This window comes from Bufo gargarizans, chromosome 2 (genome assembly GCF_014858855.1).
Source record: "Bufo gargarizans isolate SCDJY-AF-19 chromosome 2, ASM1485885v1, whole genome shotgun sequence".
NCBI lineage: Eukaryota > Metazoa > Chordata > Amphibia > Anura > Bufonidae > Bufo > Bufo gargarizans.
Window position 1 is genome coordinate 65,823,895 of NC_058081.1, and position 23,786 is coordinate 65,847,680.

General features: G+C 44.6%; 1 protein-coding gene across 1 annotated transcript in view; it reads right to left on the minus strand.

Moving 5' to 3' along the window:
• The window catches only part of LOC122927341 (perlucin-like protein), a 36,210-nt gene extending 12,925 nt beyond the window's left edge, over positions 1–23,285 (minus strand). The window contains exons 1-6 of the mRNA XM_044279094.1: positions 23,107–23,285; positions 9,721–9,771; positions 8,343–8,450; positions 7,570–7,611; positions 6,805–6,852; positions 4,936–4,977 (exon numbers count right to left, since the gene is read on the minus strand). Coding sequence (XP_044135029.1) covers positions 4,936–4,977; positions 6,805–6,852; positions 7,570–7,611; positions 8,343–8,450; positions 9,721–9,771; positions 23,107–23,149 — 334 coding nt within the window. The 5' untranslated portion in view covers positions 23,150–23,285. The remainder of the gene's footprint in view (positions 1–4,935; positions 4,978–6,804; positions 6,853–7,569; positions 7,612–8,342; positions 8,451–9,720; positions 9,772–23,106) is intronic.
• Positions 23,286–23,786: the final 501 nt, after the last annotated feature.

Sequence of the window (23,786 nt, forward strand, 5' to 3'; positions counted from 1 at the left end):
CCTTCCCTTTATTCTTTATTCTGCTAAGGTCATTCTTGTGTATACGTGGGGAGGACATGAGTTTATCCTCTTCACGGTTACACGATCCGACTTCCTTCTGTTTTGGTTTACACTGTAGAGACATCCTGAAAGTTTACATGTATGACTGTTTTTAGCAGTAACGTGTATTAGCCATATACCATATAACCTAAGTATGTATGTACTCCGAAGTTTTCTGCTGGTTGCTTGTGTGAACAATTCTTACTTTAGCGTACCCAGCTTGTGCTGCAGCCCATGCCGGACATGACCCCAGGTGTGTGAAGATTATAGTCGTTTCTGGGTAGCCTGTTGAGGTTACGGGAATCATGGAGATGTTGGCATGGACTGCAGTACATTTATTCTATGCCACCTTAATATTGTGCAATGTCAAGATACGTTCTGTCATGTGAATGGTCTAAACGGGCCGCAAAAAAGAAGTAGGGTTTTCCAGATGTTAAAAAAAGAGAAGGTAAATATATTGCTCTTACAGGAAACCCACTTTAGACACAATAGGATACCTGCACTTTACACGAAAATGTTTTCCACATGGGTGCATAGTACCCATACATCAGCTTCCAAGGGCGTCTCAATAGGAATTAGACAAGGTCTCCCCTTACAAATTCAGACACAGTTAATAGACCCGTTAGGACGTTTTGTGTTTGTGAAAGGGTCACTCTTTGGAAACAGGATTACTCTTGCCAATGTATATGCTCCCAACATCAAATGGTTGGGGGATACTTTACAAACCCTACACTCGTTCAAAGAAGGAGCTTTAATTCTAGGAGGAGATCTTAACATAGCTTTGGACCATCCTCTAGACTCCACCTCTCTTTTCCCAAGACAACTTGCCTTACAAGTGAGAAAAATGAAGAGAGCCTTAGATGCTCATCAAGTTTCAGATGCCTGGAGAGTATTCCACCCTCAGGGGAAGGATTATACTTTTTTCTCAGCCATGCACGGCACCTATAGGAGACTGGATTACATCTTTTTGTCAAATCACCTACTGGAGAGAGTGGAGTCTGTGAGCATTGGCCCAATTACAGTAACAGATCACGCGCCAGTCTCAGTGGGAATTCATTTTCAGGGAGCCCCCCCCCCCCCTAGATCTTGGACCTGGAGGCTTAATGAGACCCTCCTAGAAGATGCCAAGCATAGGTCCCAGATAGAGGAGAAAATAAACATGTTTTTTTAAATAAATGAAAACCCACAAGTGGCCACACCTATCATTTGGAAGGCACACAAAGCCTTTGTTAGGGGGGAATTAATCGCCTTAGGGTCGTGGGTCCGCAAACAGAGGATAAAGGAGGTAGATTCCGTGATATCTCAAATATCTGTACTAGAAAACCTTAATAAGAGACAGCCCTCCAAAGTAACTCATGATGATATAATCAAACTACGTACGCGACTTAAAGATCTTCTAATTATTAGGTCAGCAAAGATGCTCAAAATGGCAAAATTCCAGACTTATGTCCATGGTAATAGAGGTTCTAAACTACTCACACGATTAATAAAGGGTCAGAGGGAGAAGACGCATATTGCACGCATCCAAAACGGTAAAGGTGAATCCCTGACCTCAAACCAAGCAATAGCAAATGAATTTGCATATTTTTACTCCTCCTTGTACAACTTACAAAAGTAGACCCTAAGGATAAACAAGAGAAAGATGCCTCTTTCATCAATTCAGTAGATGTACCCAAACTCAGGGCAGAAGAGGCAGTTGAGTTGTTAGCTCCCATCACAGAGGACGAAGTGAGTGCCTGTCTTTTGAGCTTTCCCTCGGGGAAATATCCGGGTCCGGACGGTCTTCCTATATCGTACTATAAAAAATTTCAGAAGACATTACTCCCCCAACTCACAAAACTCTGTAACTCGTTGCTAGGGGGGTCTCCCCTGCCCACACAATCCCTGGTGGCCCATATAGTAGTTTTACATAAAGAGGGGAAAGATCCAAGTAGATGTGGCAGTTATAGGCCCATTTCGCTTTTGAATGCTGACGTGAAATTATGGGCTAAAATTCTTAGTCTAAGGATAGCCAAATATCTTCCCCGGCTTCTCAAAGAGGAGCAGGTGGGATTCGTGGGGGGCAGGGAGGGTACACATAATGTTAGCAGTATATTCCATGCCATCCATTACGCCAGAAAAGAGAGGATCCCTTTAATACTTGTAGGAACGGACGCGGAAAATGCCTTTGACAGGGTAAGTTGGTCGTTTATGAAAAATGCACTTTTGCACTTTGGCTTCCCTTCCGCGTTCGTTGCTGCAATCTTCACCCTCCATGGAGGTCCTTCGGCAAAAGTCTTGGCTAATAGATACCTCTCTGCTCCCTTCGAGATCTCCAATGGGACGCGTCAGGGTTGTCCCCTATCCCCCTCGCTCTTTGTACTAGCTTTAGAGATCTTTCTAAATAAAATAAGGGCTTCAGACAAAATAAAAGGGCTTCAGATAGGTTGTAACACACATTCAGTGGCGGCTTTTGCCGACGACCTCCTTCTGCTGGTCACTAATCCGGAAGAAGCCTTGCTAGAAATTATGAAGCTGCTGAACGATTATGGAGATGTCTCTAATTTTAAGATTATGAGAAATCAGAGCTACTTAATGTCTCCATAGAGAAGAAAAAGGCGGATACCCTAGTCCCACTCTCGCCATTCCAATGGCCGAAACGGTCTATAAAGTTCCTGGGAATTCAAGTTCCTTCAGATCCCCAGCAATTCTATAGTCTAAACTATCTTCCCTTATTTGCCAAAATTAAATCCTACCTTAACTCCATAAAAATTCCCTTCCTGTCTTGGCTAGGCAGGAAAAATGTACTTACTACATATGCCCTCCCACAGATCTTATACATCTTGAGATGTTTACCTATAAAAATCCCAGACAAACTTTTTGCAGATTTTAGGAAGCTTTTTACTAAATTCTTGTGGGCCAGTGGGAAATCTCGTCTCTCCTATTCTCTTCTCATTAGGAAGAAAGTAGCAGGAGGACTCTCTTTCCCTGATTTAAGGACTTACCACCAGGCTTTACACCTAGAAAGATGGACTGAACTAGCAGACATGTCCAATAACAAACTACACGTTGACATTGAGCGTAGCTTAATGGTCACAAATTCCACAAGATATATGTGGGTTGCATATAAAGATAGAAAGAGGCCTTTGTTCCTTTCGGAAATGACTAACACTATGCTGTCATATTGTCAGAAAACAGCAGGTCTCCTGTTGCATAATAACCAACTTTCCCCGCTAGCTCCGCTCTCGGTCCTGCCTTATTTTATGAGAGGTAAAAGAAGTGTAAGTCAGCAGTGTTGGTACAATCTCACAGAGTTGAGAATCTCAAACTTGCGCAAAGCTGCTGACTTGGACTCCTTTATAAAGGGCATGATGGAGAGAATCCCGAGACCCCTTAGAAACTCTTTAGCAATAAGAGATCTGACCATTACATGTAGGGAATACAAGAGGAAGTATGCTAGCGAAGCTTTGGATCCAACATGGTTAGAAAATTTATCACTGTCCTCCAATAGACCCCCACCGAAAATCCTATCCTATTTATACTCCCAATTGCTCCTTGTACCACCTTCTGAGAAAACTCTGTATTTAAAAGCGTGGGAAAATGAGCTTGGGATACACATATCAGACTCAGAAGTCAAAACTATCTTAGCTCACTCACATGGCTTCTCAAGAAGTATTCGTTTACAAGAGAACTCTTTTAAAATTCTCACAAGGTGGTACAGGACGCCAGACTTTTTGTACAAAATAAACTTTCTCCCCAATGACAGGTGCTGGAGATGTCTGGTGGATAGGGGTACAATTTCCCACATATGGTGGTCTTGCTCCTCCTTGAAATACTTCTGGGAGGAAATTGGAAGACAGATAAACATTATATGTAACACAAGTATTATACTGACTCCAGAATTAGTATTGTTGTTTAAACCCCAGTCGGATTTTGTGCCCTCGTCTAATAATCTACCCACTCACCTGATAGAAGCTGCAAAAATCCTAATACCAAGGAGATGGAGAGAAACGGAGCCTCCAAGGGTAGAAGAATGGATGGAGGAAGTTCACCACATATGCCTAATGGAAGAACAGGTGGGGTGGAACTCAGGGAATAGGGAAGCATTCCTTAAGAGTCCCTGGCTAAAATTCCATGTAAAGAGAACACAAATTACTAGCCTCTAACAACATACACTTAACTTGCTTCTGACAGAAGAGACATGATTTGGCCTTTATCAGACCTGAAAGGGGAGAATGCCTGCCTCCTGTTGTTAACATGCCTGCCCACTGAAGCTATATTTTCGCTTTGGTCCTTACAGAATATAAATTAAACAGCCGATCCTTTGATGTACCTACTTAGCTACTCGCCGAGATGGTGTTTTGGTTTCTGTTATAAATCTATATTATTTCTTTTCTCTTTTGCACTCTAATATGTTCCTAGGTAATTAATTGTACTCTGAATATTGAATCGCTGAATGTGAGTGTGTATTTGCATTGGAATTTGTACTCATATATAATCTTTTCATGTTTATGACACTGTATCAAGATTGAGATATTGTATCATTGGTTATTGATTTTCCATGTATAGTGCACTCTTGCATAAAGCAAATGTCATTACCCTGCTTACAATAAATAAAGAATTGTTAAAGAAAAATGGACAGAACGTGCTGATCCACAAAATGCAGAACGCACACAGCCGTTATCCATGTTTTGCAGATCCGCATTTTGCAGGCCTCAAAACGGATAAGGTCATGTGAATGTCCCCTAATAGAAGCCAGACACTTTCTACATCTGTTCCTCCCAAGTAGGTAAAGATCTTCAGAGTGGAGTAATGATCACCTCAGAAGGCAGCCATAAATGACTTTATCTTAAGGATGAAACTGATACACTCCAGTAGTTCAGAGCGGCAGAGACAAGTATTACAAATGAACATTACCTCTATCTTTTATCTTTGACAGATCGCCCATGATGTTGGAAACTGAAAACAGATATCAGAAAATTAACTTTCAGGGTGGTCGTAACCCCTGGACATGAGCAGTGTACACTGTGATTAATGGAGTTTTCCCATTTAATAAATCTCATTAATTATTGGGGCTCCGAGGGGTGACTGCTGCCCCACAAGGGGGTGAGTGAATAAAGAGGTGGTCGCACACGTGCGCTTGTCTCTCTTCATTCATGTTTATAGGATTTCCAAAACTCGAATGGAGGGAGCTACCACCTCTTAAAGGGGTCCTACAGTTATTTAAAACTGATGATCTATCCTCTGGATAGATTATCAGCATCTGATCAGCGGGGGTCCAACATCCGGGACCCCCGCCGATCAGCTGTTTGAGAAAGCAGCGGCGCTGGCAGGAGCACCGCAGCCTTCTCGCTATTTACCGCTGGCCCAGTGACATCACGACTAGTATCAACTGGCCTGGGCGCGGCTAAGCTTTGTTCACTTGAATGGAGCTTAGCCCCGCCCAGGCCAGTGATACTAGTCGTGACATCACTGGGCCTGTGGTAAACGGCAGGAAGGCCACGGCGCTACTGCCAGCGCCGCTGCCTTCTCAAACAGCTGATCGGCAGGGGTCCCGGGTGTCGGACCCCCGCTGATCAGATGCTGATGATCTATCCAGAGGATAGATCATCAGTTTAAACAAACTGCAGAACCCATTTAATGCAATCTGTCACTGGATGCACAGCATATAGACCAACATGCTTAAAACCCATCCTTCCAATTCCTGCATCGTCCCCTGCTATCATTACAGCACGCCGGCACACAGTGGAGGCATGGTGGCTGAAGCTGGAGAGGACGGGAGTGGTGGTGGCAATGAGGGTGGTCATAGTTCTCGCTCCATTTATTCCTTAGGAGAACATCCTGGGGGCTTCTGCCTGGTGGTGGCTGGGGTGCCCTAATGGGGGGTCTGGTCTGAGGTCTAATATGTTGGTCTGGAGGTCTAATGGGAGTCTGAGAGGTCTAATGGGGGTCTGGTCTGAGGTCTGATAAGGGGGGTCTGAGAAGTCTACTGTGGGTCTGGTCTGAGGTCTGAGATGGGGGGTCTCATCAGAGGTTTGATATGGGTGTATGATCTGAGGATCTGTTATGGGGGTTTGATCTGAAAGGTAAGGGGGTATTTTTTTGTACTGGGGCACATTATAAGGGGGGTTTTGCACTGATTCACATTATAAGGCGGTAGTTTTTGTACTGGCACACATTATAAGGAGAATAATTAGTACTGAGGGGCTATGGGGAACATGATTACTAGGGGTCATTACTATTGGGGGCACTGTTAACATCATGCATTCTGGCAGATAATTATTTCTATTGGTGGGACTTTGGGGAGCAGTGAGGGAAGGGAGAGGCAAGCTGGGGACCTTTTTGCAGTGTCCGTGAAAAAAAATTAAATTTGTATGTAATTTTTGGGAGGTTGATAGTACTTCAGCAGGTCACTTTGATTGTGAATCTCAGCAGTTAAGACATACAGTAAACTCGGGTAATGTGTTCAGTACTAGCATCTGATCTTTAGTTATCCAATGTGTCCGTGATTTTGGGATAAATTGTCCAGAAAAAATAACAATTTAGGTTGCCAACTCTGGTGGGACCAGACCATCATCCTAGCAACTACACTAAAGAGCTGCCAGTTAACTCCTTGCTGCCTATACACAACCGTTTGGGATATATAGTGCAAAAAAAAAAAGACTACTTTAACCATTTAAGTCCTCAGACAATAAATCACAATATTAACTCTTTAGCAGTGATCCTCGGGGTCACTGCACAATGATGATATATTGTATATGTAGACCTTAGTGTTTGGATAATTACCTGATTTCCAGAGCTCAGAGACATCGTTTTTAATAACTGGATCTGAAACTGGGGATAAGGAACAATGAATAGAGCTTTTCAGTTTCTGGTTTGTATTTCAGGATAGAAAGCACAATATCAACATTGGCACATTGGACCAGACGTATCAAACATAGTGAATTCCAATTTAAGCTGTCTGATTTGATTTGGATGTAGAGAATAATTCGACATGAATCTAAAGTGCTCTGATTGTCTCTGTCTCTATGTCTCTTTCTCTCTTTCATCACTTCTTGTGATGCAGCCTCCATTTTAGCTGGGCAAGACGTGCAGCCGTATTGGTTAGCACTTCTAGGGCTCATGCACATGCCTGTGGTTTTGTTCCGCATCTGATCCGGGGACAAGGATAGGACATTTCTGAAGGAGAAAAAAATGACAGCAGGTTCTCAGCTGGGATCTGCGTTTTGAAGATCCACAATTTGTGGACTGCAAAAAACAGCAAAGACCCTGTGCATGAGCCCTTAGCCCGATGCCTCCTTCTTTTCATTCCTTAACTTTTTGACCCTGGGACTTTAAAGGCCCATTCCCTTCCATTTTCCATAAAAGTTGGCCCCCCCCCTGAGATGTCTCCACCATGTTTAAACAATTTTGCTTCTTTATGATTTTTTTTTTTTTGGGCCTATAATCAGATGGAGCAATTCTATAGAATATTACAATATAACATGATCCATCATATCATATCTTATTTTACAACGTTGTGTTACGTTTTATGAGCTGTAGGGTAGTTACCATTATATTTCAGAACTGACAGTTCATCGTTCATGGTTGAGTCTGGAAAAGGAAGGAAAAGTATGAGTTCCTGTTGACAGATGTACAGATGTACAAATGAAACTCAAACATGTAACTTCAAAAATGATGGAGCAAAAGTCAGATGAAGCCACCACACAGGATGCAGCTGCCTCCATTTTTTCCATACAATGAACACCTAAGTGATCGATGGGCGTTTTGAAGGAACACATCGTAGAGTATTGACAGATGAGAGCTGCTCTGATCTGATGGAAACCATAGCAGATGTGAGGCGAGAGGTATCTCTCTCTGTCCATACTATGCTTATCTCTGAGGTTAAGTGTGGTATGTACTGCTGACATCGTCCCTACGATGTGGCGTCCAAATAATACAGTCATACACTGCTCAAATAACGTTGCCCAGACAATTGCCAAAATAACACTTTCCAATGACTTTCCATAGCTTAAGGCAGAACATGTGGGATCCAGTTGCAATATTTCAAGGCTTAGGCAATCAGGGCCAGTGGCTTCCCCTTCAATAGGGACACATGAAGCAGGAACTTAAAATCTTATGAGGCTGAAACGGCAGTACCAAATCACAAGGGCTTATGAACAAAGCCACAAGGCTGAAGCCCCAGCAAACTTTTCATGAAGGCCTTCATCCTCAAACTACAAGGGAAACTGCAGCATAGGCGGCAAAGCTCTTCAACACCGAAGGGGTTTGCTCCACCACTGGTATGTACTCCCCTATTGTACATCTTCATGTTTAATACTTACAATGTCCAAACAGGATTCCAGTGAGGATACCCAAAATGATAAATATGATGCCCAGTATAACCATGAGAGCTAGGGTCATCCATCCATGGCTCTTCTTTGTATGTCTTCCTGGTTTAAAAAAAAAAAGGAGGAAACAGACAATATTCAGTATAATGAGTGTAAATCTAGACAGTTCCTCCAAAAACCCTTAGGAGTTTTTTCCATCTCAGACAATGGGGGTATATTGCTAGGATATGCCCCCATTGTCTGATAGGGGACCCACACCTACAATGAGAACGGAGCGGGAAAATGAACGGAGGGCACACTGCGCATGCGCAGCCGCCCTCTATTCATTTCTATGGGGCCAATGAAAATAGACGAGCGCTGGCTCGGCTATTTCCGTCTGCCCCATAGAAATGAATGGGAGCACGGGCCGCGCATGCGCGGTGTGCTTCCATTCACTTCTATGGGAGCAGCGCTTGCTGGTGGACGGACCCCAGGAAATCCGGGTTCCTCCAGCCACAGCTCTCCCTGCTCCGTTCTCGTTGTAGCGATATGCCCCCATTGTCTGAGATGGAAATAACCCTTTAAAGTACAGACGCACAATCTACTGGAGAGGTCATACTGACCTGTTGTAAAGCAGGCCAGCACTAAAGAGGGTGGAGGGGCCTGTTTGCTTTTTTTACACCCCTGCCCCTCATCCTAGGATACGAGGACAGTACTGGAGCGAGAGGTGGAAGAGATGATTGCAAGAATAGTGCAGTCTGCAGCACTGGTCTTGCCTTTTAGCCAGTTAATGGGATCTCTCAGGGTTTGCTGAGATTTGATTGAAAAGGGATCATAAGACATTAGTTTGAAAAGAGCCTACAAATGGTAGAGAATGACAGTAATGTGACTTGCTAAATATCTTTGTGGCACTGGCACATCACATTCTTCCAAATTGGGGATGGCTCTTTAGTGGTCCTAATAACAAAGACTTATAAAGGTATTCCCATTTATAAAATGTTTGTCATTTTTCTAGGATATGTCACCACTTAAAGAGGACCTGTCATCCACCCCTCCTGACATGTCTGTTTCAGTAACTACTTGTATTTCCATTGTAATAATTAATAACACTTCTGGATCATACAACTCTATGTTGCGCTATTTCTATATTATTCCCGCTAGACGTTTATGAATGAATTTCTAGCAGTCTGCAATGAAGGTGCATCTGGGTGTTACCAGTTGGGGGGTTGTCCCTGCACAGTCTGACATTATCCAGTCAGTGCTGTCAGTGTCAGACTGTGCAGTGGACTATGCTGGACCCAGAGCACTAATGTCTATAACGCTGGTGTGAAGGTAGCCTTACCTGTCAGTTGACTGCCTAGCAAAAGGCCCATTCATAAACCTTTGTTCTCACCTGTGTGGCTAAAAAATGCTTCATTGAAGTAAGCCGAAGATCCATCCAGATCTAGGAGAAAAGAAAAATGTACATAATTATGTAATTAAGTGTTATATCACTTATGGGCCCGGATTTATCATGCCTTCACTCCAGAATTCTGGCTTCAAAAGGTCACGAAATGGGGGCTTGGCGACTTTGCACAAACATTTTGTGACTTTTTGCATCACTCACTTTGAATTATGGGTGGTGTGGCGAAACCAACCTCGCCACTGGGTTTTGGAGGGGGCTGTTTAAAAGCCTCTTGCCCCAGGATTATGGCCCATAGTAACTTTTAAACCCCTGAACCTATTCCAGGGAATTTTGGATAGGTTTGTCCCCCAAGTTATACTGTTTAAATTGATGTAAGTTATATGTATGGACAATGTAACCTCACAAAGTTATAACAACTTATAATAAGTGTAACTTGTCAGCTTGGGAGGAATATGCTGGGTGTGGTTCTATTGTCCCATTGTCCCATTGTGTGTTTAAATGGTGATGTCTGTCCTGTTGTCTCCACATATGTATTGGCGATCTCCCTTTGTCCTGAGAGATAATTGGATTGTCTTTGGTCGTCTCCCAGGCAGAGAGGAGGAAACCATGATGCATTGTGGGGATATGTTGTATCTGTTCTGTGTCGCAGTCTCCCTTCTGGTCCTCTAGGGGGCGGGAACGATTGGTTGCTGTATTTACATTGTGTGTGTTGTGAATTACTGATTGGTTGGATTTCAAAACCCTGTGGGCAGTACTATGTTTGGTTTTTATCAATAAAAGAGGCTGTACTTGAAGTACAGTCAGACCACTGCTTGACCCTGATCACGGAGCCTTGTCTCGTTATTGGGGGGATTCCCTGTATGCTGTTGGAGACTGATTGCCAGGAGTGTAAGCTGACTGAATGCTTTTCCTGTTCGTCTGCTGACAGCTATTTGCGAGGTTCCAGTTTGGAGTGCTATCTTGTATCCAGTTTGGGAGGTTGGTGTTCTGCAGTAGCTGTGCCTGTCTCTCGGAAAGGGGCATATCGCCTAAACGGATTTTAACCCCTTGTCTGCTGAAACGGTCCGTTACAGGTGGGAACATGTTATCTATATTAATGAGCTTCACTCCAGATTTATCATTGAGACTTCTTTAAAAAGTTGCAAAAAAGCCAAGGTCTCACTCCAGTAGGAGGGTGGAGTGGGAAAAGTGGTAGGTTTAAATCATACCTGAGTAGTCTTGAGCGAATTTAAAATTAGAAATCCGAAGTCGGGTTTGGTACCATGGTACCAACCGGTACCAAATCCGACTGCGGATTCCTAATTTTAAATGTTTTTAAATAAATGCAGAAATGAATACCAAATTATTTCACCGAACTCTTGCGCAACTTTCGATGAAACGAGTAAATTCATTCTAATGCTGTATGGTGAGAGCATTAAAATCGAAGATTTTGAACAAATCAACTTTGGATCAACGATCTGAAGCTCGATTCGCTCAAGACCATACCTGAGTTTGCATAATAGCTGTGTTTTTTTGTACAATCATAACTGTGAAAGAACAGTTATGTTTGGGCTTCCCTAAAGCCTCTTTCAGCCCTATTAATCCCTGTTTCAGCTGCATAGCTAGATACATTTCTCTCAGAAGCAGTGGGTATATTCCTTCTGCCAGTACTGTGTGCAGTGACCTTACTTACCTTACTTCCCACTATGTTTGTTTTCTTCTAGGGAGCTCAAGAAGTTGATAAAGAGGGATAAATCACACAGAAAAACAAGAGGCGCTCAGCTAGCTCTAAACCCCCCCCCCCCCCCCCACACACACACACACACACACACACACACTTCCTCTCAACCATCTTCTGAATGTCTGTTACTAGGGATCTTGCCTAACAACAGGCAAAGGACTGTAAGTTACATGGAAATGTGACTCCTAGTGGCCATAACTTTGTAGCTTTTTTTTCAGGAGGATTCAGGCAGATTTTGTAAAGGAAATGTGTCATCAGAAAATGAACTATTGTTTAAATCAGGTTTTTATGTTTAACATATTTTTTAAGTATTTGTAATGTTATTTTTAATTTCCCATGTCAATATCTATCTAATATATTATTAAAACCACAAAAATCTAGTTTTTTCACTGGCCTCTAAGCCAAATAATAGGCGCCACTTTTTGGTCTGTACAGATCACTTTACTGCAGTTACCTGCTTATCTGTCATTCTTATCCTGTCTGTAATTATATCACCCCTGTGTATAGATAAGGCTACTTTCACATTAGTGGCAGACCTCTCTGGCAGGCAGTTCCAGCGGGTGAACAGCCTGCCGGATCCGTGCTGCCGCTAGTGAACGCATGCCGCCAGAATTCCGCTCCGGCCCCATTCACTAAACAAACATGCTGAGAGGCGGCTGGAATAAAACTACGACGTGTCCTGCCGGAGAAGGCTGCTGCTAATGTGAAAGTAGCCTAAGACAGGATCCACCATTCACAATAGGTGATATCACATCTTATCTACTCTCTCCTTGCACAATGACCACTGCGCAGGTTACAGAGCATGCCTAGAAAACTCTCCCATAGAAGTCAATGAGGTCCCCTCCTGTCCATTGTGTCCATGGGCAATGGGGCTGCCAAAAAGCAATTTTTTTTATGCTGTGTAAATGCTGTTAAGAACAGCTCAGGCAAGATGGCTGCCCCCATAATTATGTTAAGAAAATAAAATTAAGAAATCTGAAAATAAAAACAGATTAGAAAAAAGGAGATGTGTTACTATCTGGTTTTAACTGTCAAAATGGTTTTATAAATTTGCTAGCTACACCTTTCTCTATTAACTAAAATGAAATTATGTGAAAGTACAGAGAATCATTAAACAATGTGCGACATTCATAAATGTACACCAACACAGACTGACTTCAAACATTCCCTTCATGATAAATTCCCTCCATGGACTGCATCATCTTGTCCCCCAACCATGATGAAGGCAGCGGTTTAATCCAATGTACATAGGCAATGTGTATTTATTTTATTTTTTTACCTGGGCCGGCGCTGGACAGAATTTGAACTATTTCTCCATAGGTTTCTCTATACCTTATAGCTGATCACTGGGGATCCCAGCAGGTTTTTTTTTGTTTGATTAACAGGGTTGTCTCACTTCAGCAAATGGCATTTATCACGTAGAGAAAGTTAATACAAGGCACTTACTAATGTATTGTGATTGTCTATATTGCTTCCTTTGCTGACTGGATTCATTTTTCAATCACTTTATACACTGCTCGTTTCCATGATTATGACCACCCTGCAATACATCAGCAGTGGTTGTGCTTGCATACTATAGGAAAAAGCACCAGCCTATGAGCACTCTCACGGCCCTGGGCACCAAATAGGCCGACACCTTTTCCTATAGTGTGCAAGCACGACCACCACTGATGGATTGCAGTGTGGTCGTAACTAGAGATGAGCGAATTTCTAGTCAAAGTGTCAAATTGGCCCAGTGACATAATGTTGAGGTGGCAGCAGCATGAGGAGACCACAGAGTAGTGATGTGGCAGAAGCATGAGGAGACCACAGAGTGGTGAAGTGGCAGCAGCATGAGGAGACCACAAAGTGGCCCCGTGACATAGTGTTGAGGCAGCAGCAGCATGAGGAGACCATAGAGTAGTGATGTGGCTCCAGCATGAGGAGACCACAGAGTGGTGAAGTGGCAGCAGCATGAGGAGACCACAGAGTGGCCCAGTGACATAGTGTTGAGGTGGCAGCAGCATGATGAGACCACAGAGTAGGCCAATGACATAGTGTTGAGGTAACAGCAGCATGGGGAGACCACAGAGTAGTGATGTGGCAGCAGCATGAGGAGACCACAGAGTGTTGAGGTTACAGCAGCACGAGCAGACCACAGAGTAGTGATGTGGAAGCAGCATGAGGAGACCACAGAGTGTTGAGGTAGCAGCAGCATGAGGAGACCACAAAGTAGTGATGTGGCAGCAGCATGAGGAGACCAGAGTGGTGAAGTGGCAGTAGCATGAGGAGACTACAATGTGGCCCAGTGACATAGTGTTGAGGTGGCAGCAGCATGAGAAGACCACAGAGTGAAGTGGCGGCAGCATGAGGAGACCACAGAGTAGTGATGTGGCAGCAGCATGAAGAGACCACAGAGTGGCCCAGTTACATAGTGGGGAGGTGGCAGCAGCATGAGGAGACCACAGAGTGGTGATGTGGCAACAGCATGAGGAGACCACAGGGTGGCCCAGTGATAGAGTAGGGAAGTGGGGGCAGTACCAGCTGAAGATGGTGGCTGGCAGTAGAAGCACCTGGCAGCAGGTGTGGCATCAGGCGGTTGGAAGCATCAGAATAGTAGCTGAAGCAGGTAGCCAGAAGAAACAGGTCTCTTTTGTCAAAGTGTTGGTGTGGCACCATGGATGATCTAGTCTGATGCATCAGGCACTGGTGTTTGAAAATCCTATCTGATCCACGCCTGATTCATCTTCACAAAAGTCAGTTTCTCCATATTGTGAGTGGACATGCGAGTTCTTCGTGGGGTAACTATGGCTCCCGTCGCATTAAACACCCGGTCTGATGCCACACTGCTGGCCGGACAGGAAATCTTCTCCAGGGCAAACTCGGCCAGTTGGGGGCACAAATCGAGTTTGGCTTCCCTGTAGTCCAGGGGATCTTTGATGTGCTGTGGCAGGGTGCACTCCAAGTATGCCACAACCTGCTGGTTCAGGTTCTGCTCTATGTGTAGCTGCTGCTGATGGTGAGTAGTTTCGTCAGTAGGCGGGTGAAAAAAACTGCTCATTAGCGACTCTAGACTTAAGTTGCTGCTGATGGAGCTGGTACTGCTACTGCAACTCCCAACCCCACCCCAGCAGCCATGGCAGTGGAACGTGAGCACAGAAGGCCCCCTGGTCAGACCTGCGTGAGGATGGGCGACAGCGCACATAGGCAGCGGCCAACTGACTACATAGGATGTCTCTATAGTAGTTCAGTTTGTCCTTCCTCTCAGCGGGTGTATAAAAGGCCCCCATTTTTGATCGGTAGCGAGAGTCTAACATGGTGGAGAGCCAGTAGTCATCCCTCTGCCAAATGGGGACAATTCGACTGTCACTAAGCAAGCAAGTGAGCATGCATTGGGCCATTAGCGCAAGTCACTTGGAGGGACTCCCTGCCTCCATCTCCACTGCATACTGCCACAGTGTGTCTGAGTCCTCTGCCTCATCTTTCTCATCGCCCTGTAGCTCCTCTGGCTGTTCCTGCTGTCCTATCACCTGTGTAGAAAAACCACTCATTTCTCTACACATTGCTTGTGCTCGAATGTCCTCCTCATCCTCCTCTAGTTCAGCCCCCACAGGGCTGATGTGGCCTTGAGATGTAGTTGCCACGTCTCCTGTCCAGCCAGATTTAGAAACATCTGTTCCAGGACATGAAGCAGTGGAATGACGACGTTCATTCCTGGTGACTGACAAATAAAGTGGCCTCCTCAAAGGGCCCGAGCAAATGGCAGGTGTCACGCATGAGCTGCCACTGGCTAACATCAAAGTTACACAGGGGAGTACCTCTGTCCCCCTGTATCATCAAGAAATCGTGTATGGCATTTCTCTGTTCATATAATCGATCCAACATATGGAGGGTGACATTCCAATGGGTAGAAATGTTGCATATCAGCCTATGTTGGGGGATGCTGTTCTGCCGCTGCAGCTCAAGGAGGGTGTGCTTTGCGACGTACGAATGGCTGAAGTGCATGCAAAGTTTCCTGGTCATTTTCAGGATGTCTTGCAGATGGAGTGAAGACTTCAGCAACCACTTTACAACCAGATTGAACACGTGTGCCATGCAGGGCGCATGGCTCAGCCCTCCTTGACGCAGCACTGACACCTTGTTCTTCCCTGTTTCGGTCACCATGGTTCAGATTTTGAGTTGTCGAGGAGAAAGCCAGGATTCGATTTCTTGATGAAGGACTCTCCACCTCAGCTCGGCACGAGCCATCAGTTCTATGAAAGATGCAGAGTCCACCAGTTGGAAAGGTAGGAACTGCAGCACTAGCAACTTGGAAAGGAGCACATTCAGCTTCTGCGCCGTTGGATAAGTGCACGCATACTGTTGTCTCTTGGCAATAGCTTCGCTGATCGATTGCTGACGGAATGACTGACGAGCAGGAGGAGGAGCAGGAACATTAGGACCAGCAGATGATGGGAAGGAAAGACAGCTCCCTTCGGCTGAGGTGGTGGAGCCTTGACTGCCTGAAATCGGGTGCGTGCCACTGGGTGATGCAGCGGTTCCTGCGGCAGGCTGGACCACCACATCAGAGCCACGGTTCTCCCAGGCTACTTTATGGTGATGCTGCATGTGTTGACGCAGGGCAGTAGTGCCAACATTGGCACCCTGGCCACGCTTCACCTTCTGCCCACAAATTTGGCAAATGGCCATAACAAAAAATTGCCACACCGCCGAGTATGGCATTTTCCCCCCAAAACTCCACGCTGACTGCCTGCTACCGCTGCCTCCGTGGACCCCTGCACCACTACTTTCTCTAGCTGGTAGGCTCCTGCTAAGTGGGGGGGTCTACCCTGGGCACGTTTGTCTCCTTACCTCCCACTGCTGCCACCCTACTGACTCATTGCCATGCTGCCACCCTGTTGGCTCAGCAGCTGCCTCACGCTCAAGCTGCCACCCTCTTCTTCTGATGATGATAAAGCCCCTTCTTCACCCAGCTCCAAAGTGCGATCGGCTACATCATCATCATCCGCTACTGTCTGCACGTCACTGATGTCCCCCTCAACAGGCAGGAGTCTGACCGCTCGCAACACCTGCTCCCACGCGACTCTCATCACCACTACTTGCCCGCCTACCGAAGGAGGCAGCAGATGTCTCCTCCAGATCTTGGCTGGGCAGTAGCTGCTGACCAGGGGCAGACATATACATTCAGCTGTACAGGGGCCCAGCAAGGGAGAAGGCCCATCCTAGTGCCAGCAGAGGCGTTTATTTTTTTTATCTTATCATATTTTTCATTCCCTACCTCTGCCAACAGAATAGCCTGGGCACCTTGGTGTGGAGGTCGGGAGGGGGCGGAATTTTTGGGGGGAGTGGGGGGGCCTGATTAGCACTTACTGCGATTCTGCTGCCGTTTGTGTCTAAACTTCATAGCTGAAGGAACTTCAATTACATCATAGTCATGTGATCTTTTCAGCAGTGGAAGTGGAGGTAGGACCTGTGATGAGGTCACCGTCATGTGACCAGTGCAGAAAGAGGCAGCGCTCAGCAGTGGAGACCTGTGATGCCATGGAATGAATGTAAGTGCCAGAGAAATGCTGGGAGATGTGGTTCTCCCTATTATAACTTCTAAAGGTGTGTCAGTTACATAGGACTGTATGTTATAGAAGACTGTAAGATATGTTTTTTACATGGAACTGGATAGAAAATTGGAGGGAGATGACTGGTGTTATTTTCATCGGACTGGATATTTTAGAAGACTGGAGGGTAAGGAGTGATGTTATTTATATGGGACTATGTGTTGGAGGGGGGTGAAGGAGGGGATTTAAGTTATTTACATGGGACTGTATGTTATAGAGAACTGTAAGGAAGAGAAGTTGTTTACATGGGACTGTAGGGAGAGGACAGGTGTTATTTACATGAGACTGCATGGTATAGAAGACTGTAAGCAAGATAATTACATGGGTCTGTATCATATAGAAGACTGGTGGGACACAACTGGTGCTATTTACATGGGACTGCATGGTATAGAAGACTGGAGGGAGAGGACGGGCATTATAATTTATGGGGGCACTACAAAGATGATTATAATCCCGGGGGTACGGCAGGAGGTATTATAATTACAGGGGGCACTGCAGGGAACATTATAAATACTGTGGGCAGTGGTGATGGGGGGCATTCCTACTACTGAGGGCTCTATAGAAGTGCCTTATAGATTATAAGAGGTGCCCTATAGGCCTTATTAGTACTGAGGGCAGTGTAGGGAGCCTTATTACCACTGGGGATACTATTTGGGGGAGGCTTCTACCTGACAGTGAGACCGGTGATGTCACTGGCACTAATGGACATTCTTTAGCGCTGCCTTAGCCTGTAAAATGGCTAGGGGTTGGGCCCATGTTCATATATGCCTGCATTATTGAGGGAAAAAAATAATATTTGAATATATGCAAATGATCATCTAGGAGCAACGGGGGCGTTACCATTACACCTAGAGGCTCTGCTGTCTCTGCAACTGGCGCTCCCTGTCTACTTTGACAGGGCCTGGCAGTGAAAATGTCATCCCACCAGGCCATGTTAAAGTGCAGAGGGCACGGCAGTTGCAGAGAGAGCGGAGCCTCTAGGTGTAATGGTACCGCCCCTGTTTGTATATAATAAAACATCATTTTTCTCAGCAATGCGGGCACATAAGAACATGGGACCAATCAGCTGGCAAGCGCACACGTAACAGGTCAGTCCTTTAATTGTCCAAGTGTATGAGGGAGTCCTGAGGGATAGCTGAAGGAAGGCCTAGGGAGCATTTTACCATCATCTATGGACTTCATTGGGGGGAGAAAGCTGGCACTAAAGCCCTAGGGCAGCATCAAATCTGAATATGGACCTGGCTCCACAGCAGCAGCAGGATGTAGTGTAACACATCACACTGCCGGTCTGTGTACGAGGAGGAGCGGTGCGGCCAGGAATCTTCTGTGCTCCTCCTCCTACACAGACCAGCAGTGTGATGTGTGACACTACATCCTGCTGCTGCTACGGAGCACCAGCGGCTGAACTGTGATCCTGAGGAACTAGGTGAGTATATTTTTTAACGTCCTGTGAAGGGGGCACATATCTGACGAAGAGAAGGAATTGCCCACTGAGAAACCCTGGCGTCTCTTCCTCCCTGTACTGATGCTCAGTATTAACATGCTGGGCACGAAAACTGCAGGGGGGCACAGTTGGCATGCCGGGGGTATTTGAGGAGAAAAAATAACAAGGAGGGTTTTTTGCTTTCCTCTGGACCAACTTTGCAGGATAACAGGCTGAACTTGATGGACAGATGTCTTTTTTCAGCCTTATAAACTATGAGGGTCATTTCTGAAGCTAAAATACTCTGCCTTGTGGGTGTTCTGAGGAGATCTGTCACAATTGCTGCACGTGACTCGATCTGACAGTTTGTTTTGTTGTGGGTTTGAGCAAAATCCCACCTCCTCCCAGGTGTTATTCTTTAGGTAATTGGTGAGGCTATTTATTCCTCTCTCTCCCTATAGCCTTTGCGGGTTATAGTTCTGCCTTGTGTGAGCTCTGAAGTTTGGTGGATAGTCTGCTCCAGCTCATCTCTAGATAAGTCCTTTTCCCTTTTTCCTTCTGTGTCTGTTTTGACTAGGCCTCTAGGGAGACGCTAGCTTCTTTGGTTGTTTGAAGGAGCTGGGTATTTCTTTCCCTCTTCCCTACAGATGAGGGTTTTCTTTCAGTGTGTTTTAGTCTTAGGTACGTGGGCATATGCATTTCTACCACCGAGATATGCACATGGGCATAGCAGCTTAGGGAAAGTTTTTAGAGATTGCTAGGAGGTGACCCCTTTGTTCCCTAGCTTTTGGGGCCTAGTCAGTTGTTTTGTTTGCTTTGCCGTGTTCTGTTTCCTTCCCTTATCTTACCTACCGTGACATACACCTATATTAGACATATTTCGGGAGCAGATTGCGGTGCAACAGCTAGTTTCTCTGCAATTTGCGACTTCTCCCTGCTCACGCCAGGTCTAAAAAAGTGGGCCTGACGTCGGTAGGGAAGGGGACGGAAGGCCCATCTCATTTACCATGAGATGGGCCTGCCGTCAGGCATAGAAAAAGGTCTAAATGTAAGACAGCAAGGAAGAAATGGTATATGAGGTATGAGGTAAAGGTTCCAGGGAGCGAATGTGTTACGGAGTGGAAAACAAGTTTGAGGGTAAGATAACTCACTGAGGGGTTATGCTTTCCTCCACTAGATTGACTTTTAAAAGGGTTGTCTTCTCAGAGAAAACCCAGCAGACAGAGCAACCAGCCAGTGCAGTAAAACTGTAGTGGTGATCGGTGGCCATTCAGATGAATGGCCATGTATGTATTACATGGCCAACTCAAATCCACCTCAGAGAGACAGCCCTCCTCTATGACATCCATAGCCCTAACAGGGCATATTGAGAGGGTTTACCTTAATAAGAGAAGGAAATTCAGCCAAAAATAGTCGTGACGTGTCAAAGGGAAATGTGGTATGTTTGAAATCCATGGGTTTTAGACCCAAGGGTTACAACTTTTTAGAATGTGTCTGACTCTGGTTACTAGTTCAGATATTTCCATTAGTGCAGTAGACAACATTGTTAATAGAGTTCCAGTGACTTGAATTCTTGTGTCCAAATATCAGTTTTGGTTGGATTTTTATTTTAATTATTAAGAAGAGGTTTACACTGAAGGATGTTGACTTTTTTGAACCTCAGGACAGGAGCCATGATCATATGCTTAACAGCAAAATTAGCAAGTAGACGTTGACTTGACATGGCAATGGATAAGAATGATGTAAGAAAGTATCTCCCCCACATTGATGCAAAATTTCTCATCAATCTTATAAGTATTACTTTTGCATCCATTATTCTAGTTATGGAATATGGGATATGATGAATGAGAAATGAAATGGTCAAAGACTTGAAGGAACCTTGAGGGCATCAGACAATAACATATCTGAGATGTTCAGTAGTCTACAATTCTCTGTCCCTTTATATAACCAAAAATAACATGTTAAGCAAAATTAGGATAGCACTTAGATGTCAGAGGGTGGCAGAGATTGATAGTGCTATCCAGAAGCACTGATGATAAGGGCATTGTCAAAATAATAGGAAGGAAAGAGGATGAAAAATAGAAAGGAAAAACAATTTCCCATTAAGAGCAGAGGAGCTTATCTTGTACTCCTGCACAGTTTCTATTTTTTTTTTAAAGGGAACCTGTCACCTGGATTTTGTGTATAGAGCTGAGGACATGGGTTGCTAGATGGCCGCTAGCACATCCGCAATACCCAGTCCCCATAGCTCTGTGTGCTTTTATTGTTTAAAAAAACTGATTTGATACATATGCAAATTAACATAAAAGAGTCATATCTTACTTGTGTGACCAGAGAAGAGTCATATATTCAAGCTATGACTCATCTCAGGTTAATCGCAAATCGCATTTTATACACAATAAAAGCACACAGAGCTATGGGGACTGGGTATTGCGGATGTGCTAGCGGCCATCTAGCAACCCATGTCCTCAGCTCTATACACAAAATCCCGATGACAGGTTCCCTTTAACATTGACTGTTGGACCTTTAACCCTAAAGCAGGAGAACTTGAAATACTGTAGAAGGGTTGAGGTTTGATTAGGACACACAATGGTCCCCAAAAAAATTACACTTTACTGAATTACATGTTCATTCTCTACTCCATAGGCTTTGGGAATAAATGGTTACCTTGGCTCAAAAGTTCCTTAGATTGAAATCCATCAAATGAAGGATTGACTAGTCATTGTAAGGAGCTCTTTGGTGAGGCCTTTGCTCTTCATATATTAGTAGTTGAACACAGGGGCCTAGCTAAAGGTTCATGGGCTGTAGGCTCAAGAGTTCAGCTTGAGCCCCCCTTTCCTCAGTGCTTTGTGGCAAGGGGCAGGGGAGCACATAGCCTTCCTGCTGCCTGAGGCAAAAATTGAAACAGCACCCCCTCCCCATGCCAAATTCTTGACCTACCCCCTTCCCTCCAGCCAGAGGACAAACTTAAGCATTATGGGCCCCAGTGCAAAATCTATAACAGAGCCCTCCCAGCATGCACTTTCTATAATACTGGTGTCTTCTTATGCACCACAAGGGTCTTTGGGCCCCCTAGCGACTGGGCCTGGTAGCAACTGCTACCTTTTGCACCCCCTATAGCTACGCCCCTGGTTGAACAGCATGGAGCTCACATACATTTCTTAAACAGCGGCCCTCCTCATGTCCATGTGCAAAATGTCCGCCACTGCCTTTCTTTCTACCTTATTGATGCCCCTCAAGACTTTTTATACGGTTTTCCCAGATTCATGGATCTCACTAATTGTGCATGTATAGATAAGTTGGGCTGTATTGCAATAGCAAAAGATTAGTTGTCCAGAACCCTGAAAACTAGGTTTTAACCGCTACAAAAACCATACTGGCAGTTCCCAAAACAATTTTATTTATTTTTTATTTATTTTTTGCACTGTATGTCCCCCAAGAGGTCTTTTTTTTTCCTTTTATTTGTATTTTATTAATTGTGTTTTCAACTTTTTTTTAACTTTTAATACATATATTTGCCACATAATTTGTCCCCAAAAGGTCCATAAAAGACCTTTGGGGACACAGACATTTTTTTTGCACTACCAAAGGAGCCCCATTTACAGAGAAAACCAGCCTGCTGAGGGGGACTTTGTACAGAGCAGAGCTGGTGAGGCTCTGTACTCCTCTACCCCTGACACCTGGTGATCTTGTGATCGCTGGGTCTAAACGGCACAGCGCGCCGCTCACCCGTGTGAGGAGAAGGCAGAAGTGCTGATACACTGCTTCTGCCTTCTCCTCGGCTTCCCTGCTGTCTCTGACAGCCAAGGACCCGTCCTGCTACAGTGCGGGTTGCAGGAGATGTAACCCTGCAATTGTGCGGTTCCCGCACACGATCAGCTGTGTTTCTGCTCAGCAGGACGGGGGCCGCAAACCATGTCTCTGAGGCCGCTGGTCTATGGCCTTTGTTACAGAGGTAAGAGGTCCATAAGTAGATCTAGTATTCTACTTAGGGCTCATCCACACGACCGTATGTATTTTGCGGTCTGCAAAAAACGGATCCGCAAAAAATAAGAATGACGTCTGTGTGCATTCCGTATTTTGTGGAACTAAACAGCTGTACCCTAATAGAACAGTCCTATCCTTGTCCGTAATGTTTTTGGTGGAATGGAAATACGGACATACGGAAACAGAATGCACATGGAGTAACTTCAGTTTTTTTTGCGGACCCATTGAAATGAATGGTTCCGCATACAGTCCACAAAAAAAAATGGAACGGACAAAGAAAGAATATAAGTTCGTGTGCATGAGCCCTTAGGGTGTTCATACAGCTATCCAAGCCTATGGCCCAGTTTTTCCTTTAAGCTCTGGAAAGATGAGTGTTAAAACAACATGCTTACGAGGACTGAGGAGCCCACTAACAGCTTTACCTGCTACAGAGTTTGAGATTTTTTTATCTCTTTCAATTCCAGAGAACATAGCTCAGAGGGAACTAATGAGATCCAAAACACTTATAGATCCAAAAATAAAGTTCTTAAGAACTTAAGAAATGTCCTTCAATGAAACTGGTAATTATGGTCTCCCATCAGACAATCACATCTAACCCTGTATCTTTATCTGTTACTCCACCTTTGGTTCCCACCAGCCATACATCTTCTTACCTGTGTTGGATTCATCCAATGATTGCTCATAAGAAGTCTTCATTTTTTCCAGTGGTAGCAAGCTACGTCTCCCCTGACTGTCACTGTCTTCTGTATGAAGAGTTATGCGCACCTCTGTACCACAAATACATCAAATGGCCAACCTCCTGTCCATTTGCCCCTTTATACTTCCTGTGCACAGTGAGAATAATACACAAGCAGATAAAGTGTAGAAAGACTAGAGGAAGCTGGTGGAAAATGCTGATTCGGCTGAGCATGGACAAACATGAAGTTTTGCTTATGTTACTCTAATACTGGACATTCACAGGGATAGAGGAGTAATCTTAGGAAATAGGTTTAAATCATATTTACACAATTCTATGATATTCAAGAAGCTTCACTTCCTTTATTAGGTTCCACTTTCACAACCATTTTTTTATGGTTCCAAAACATCTCAAATGAAAAATGAAGCAATTTTGCAATCAATTTCCTTTTTATTCTGAATTTAAAATCAATTTCTATTTTATATTTAATAGGTAAAAATGAATTGTTGATTTTTTTGGAATTGTAATAGTGCGGTTATTATAGGTTATAGGTTTTATTGCTATTGTTTACCTTCAAATTATATTATTTTGGTCCTTTTACACCTTATCATGAGCTAAAACTGCAGCAGGGGTGTTCTATTCGAGTGAAACCCTGTT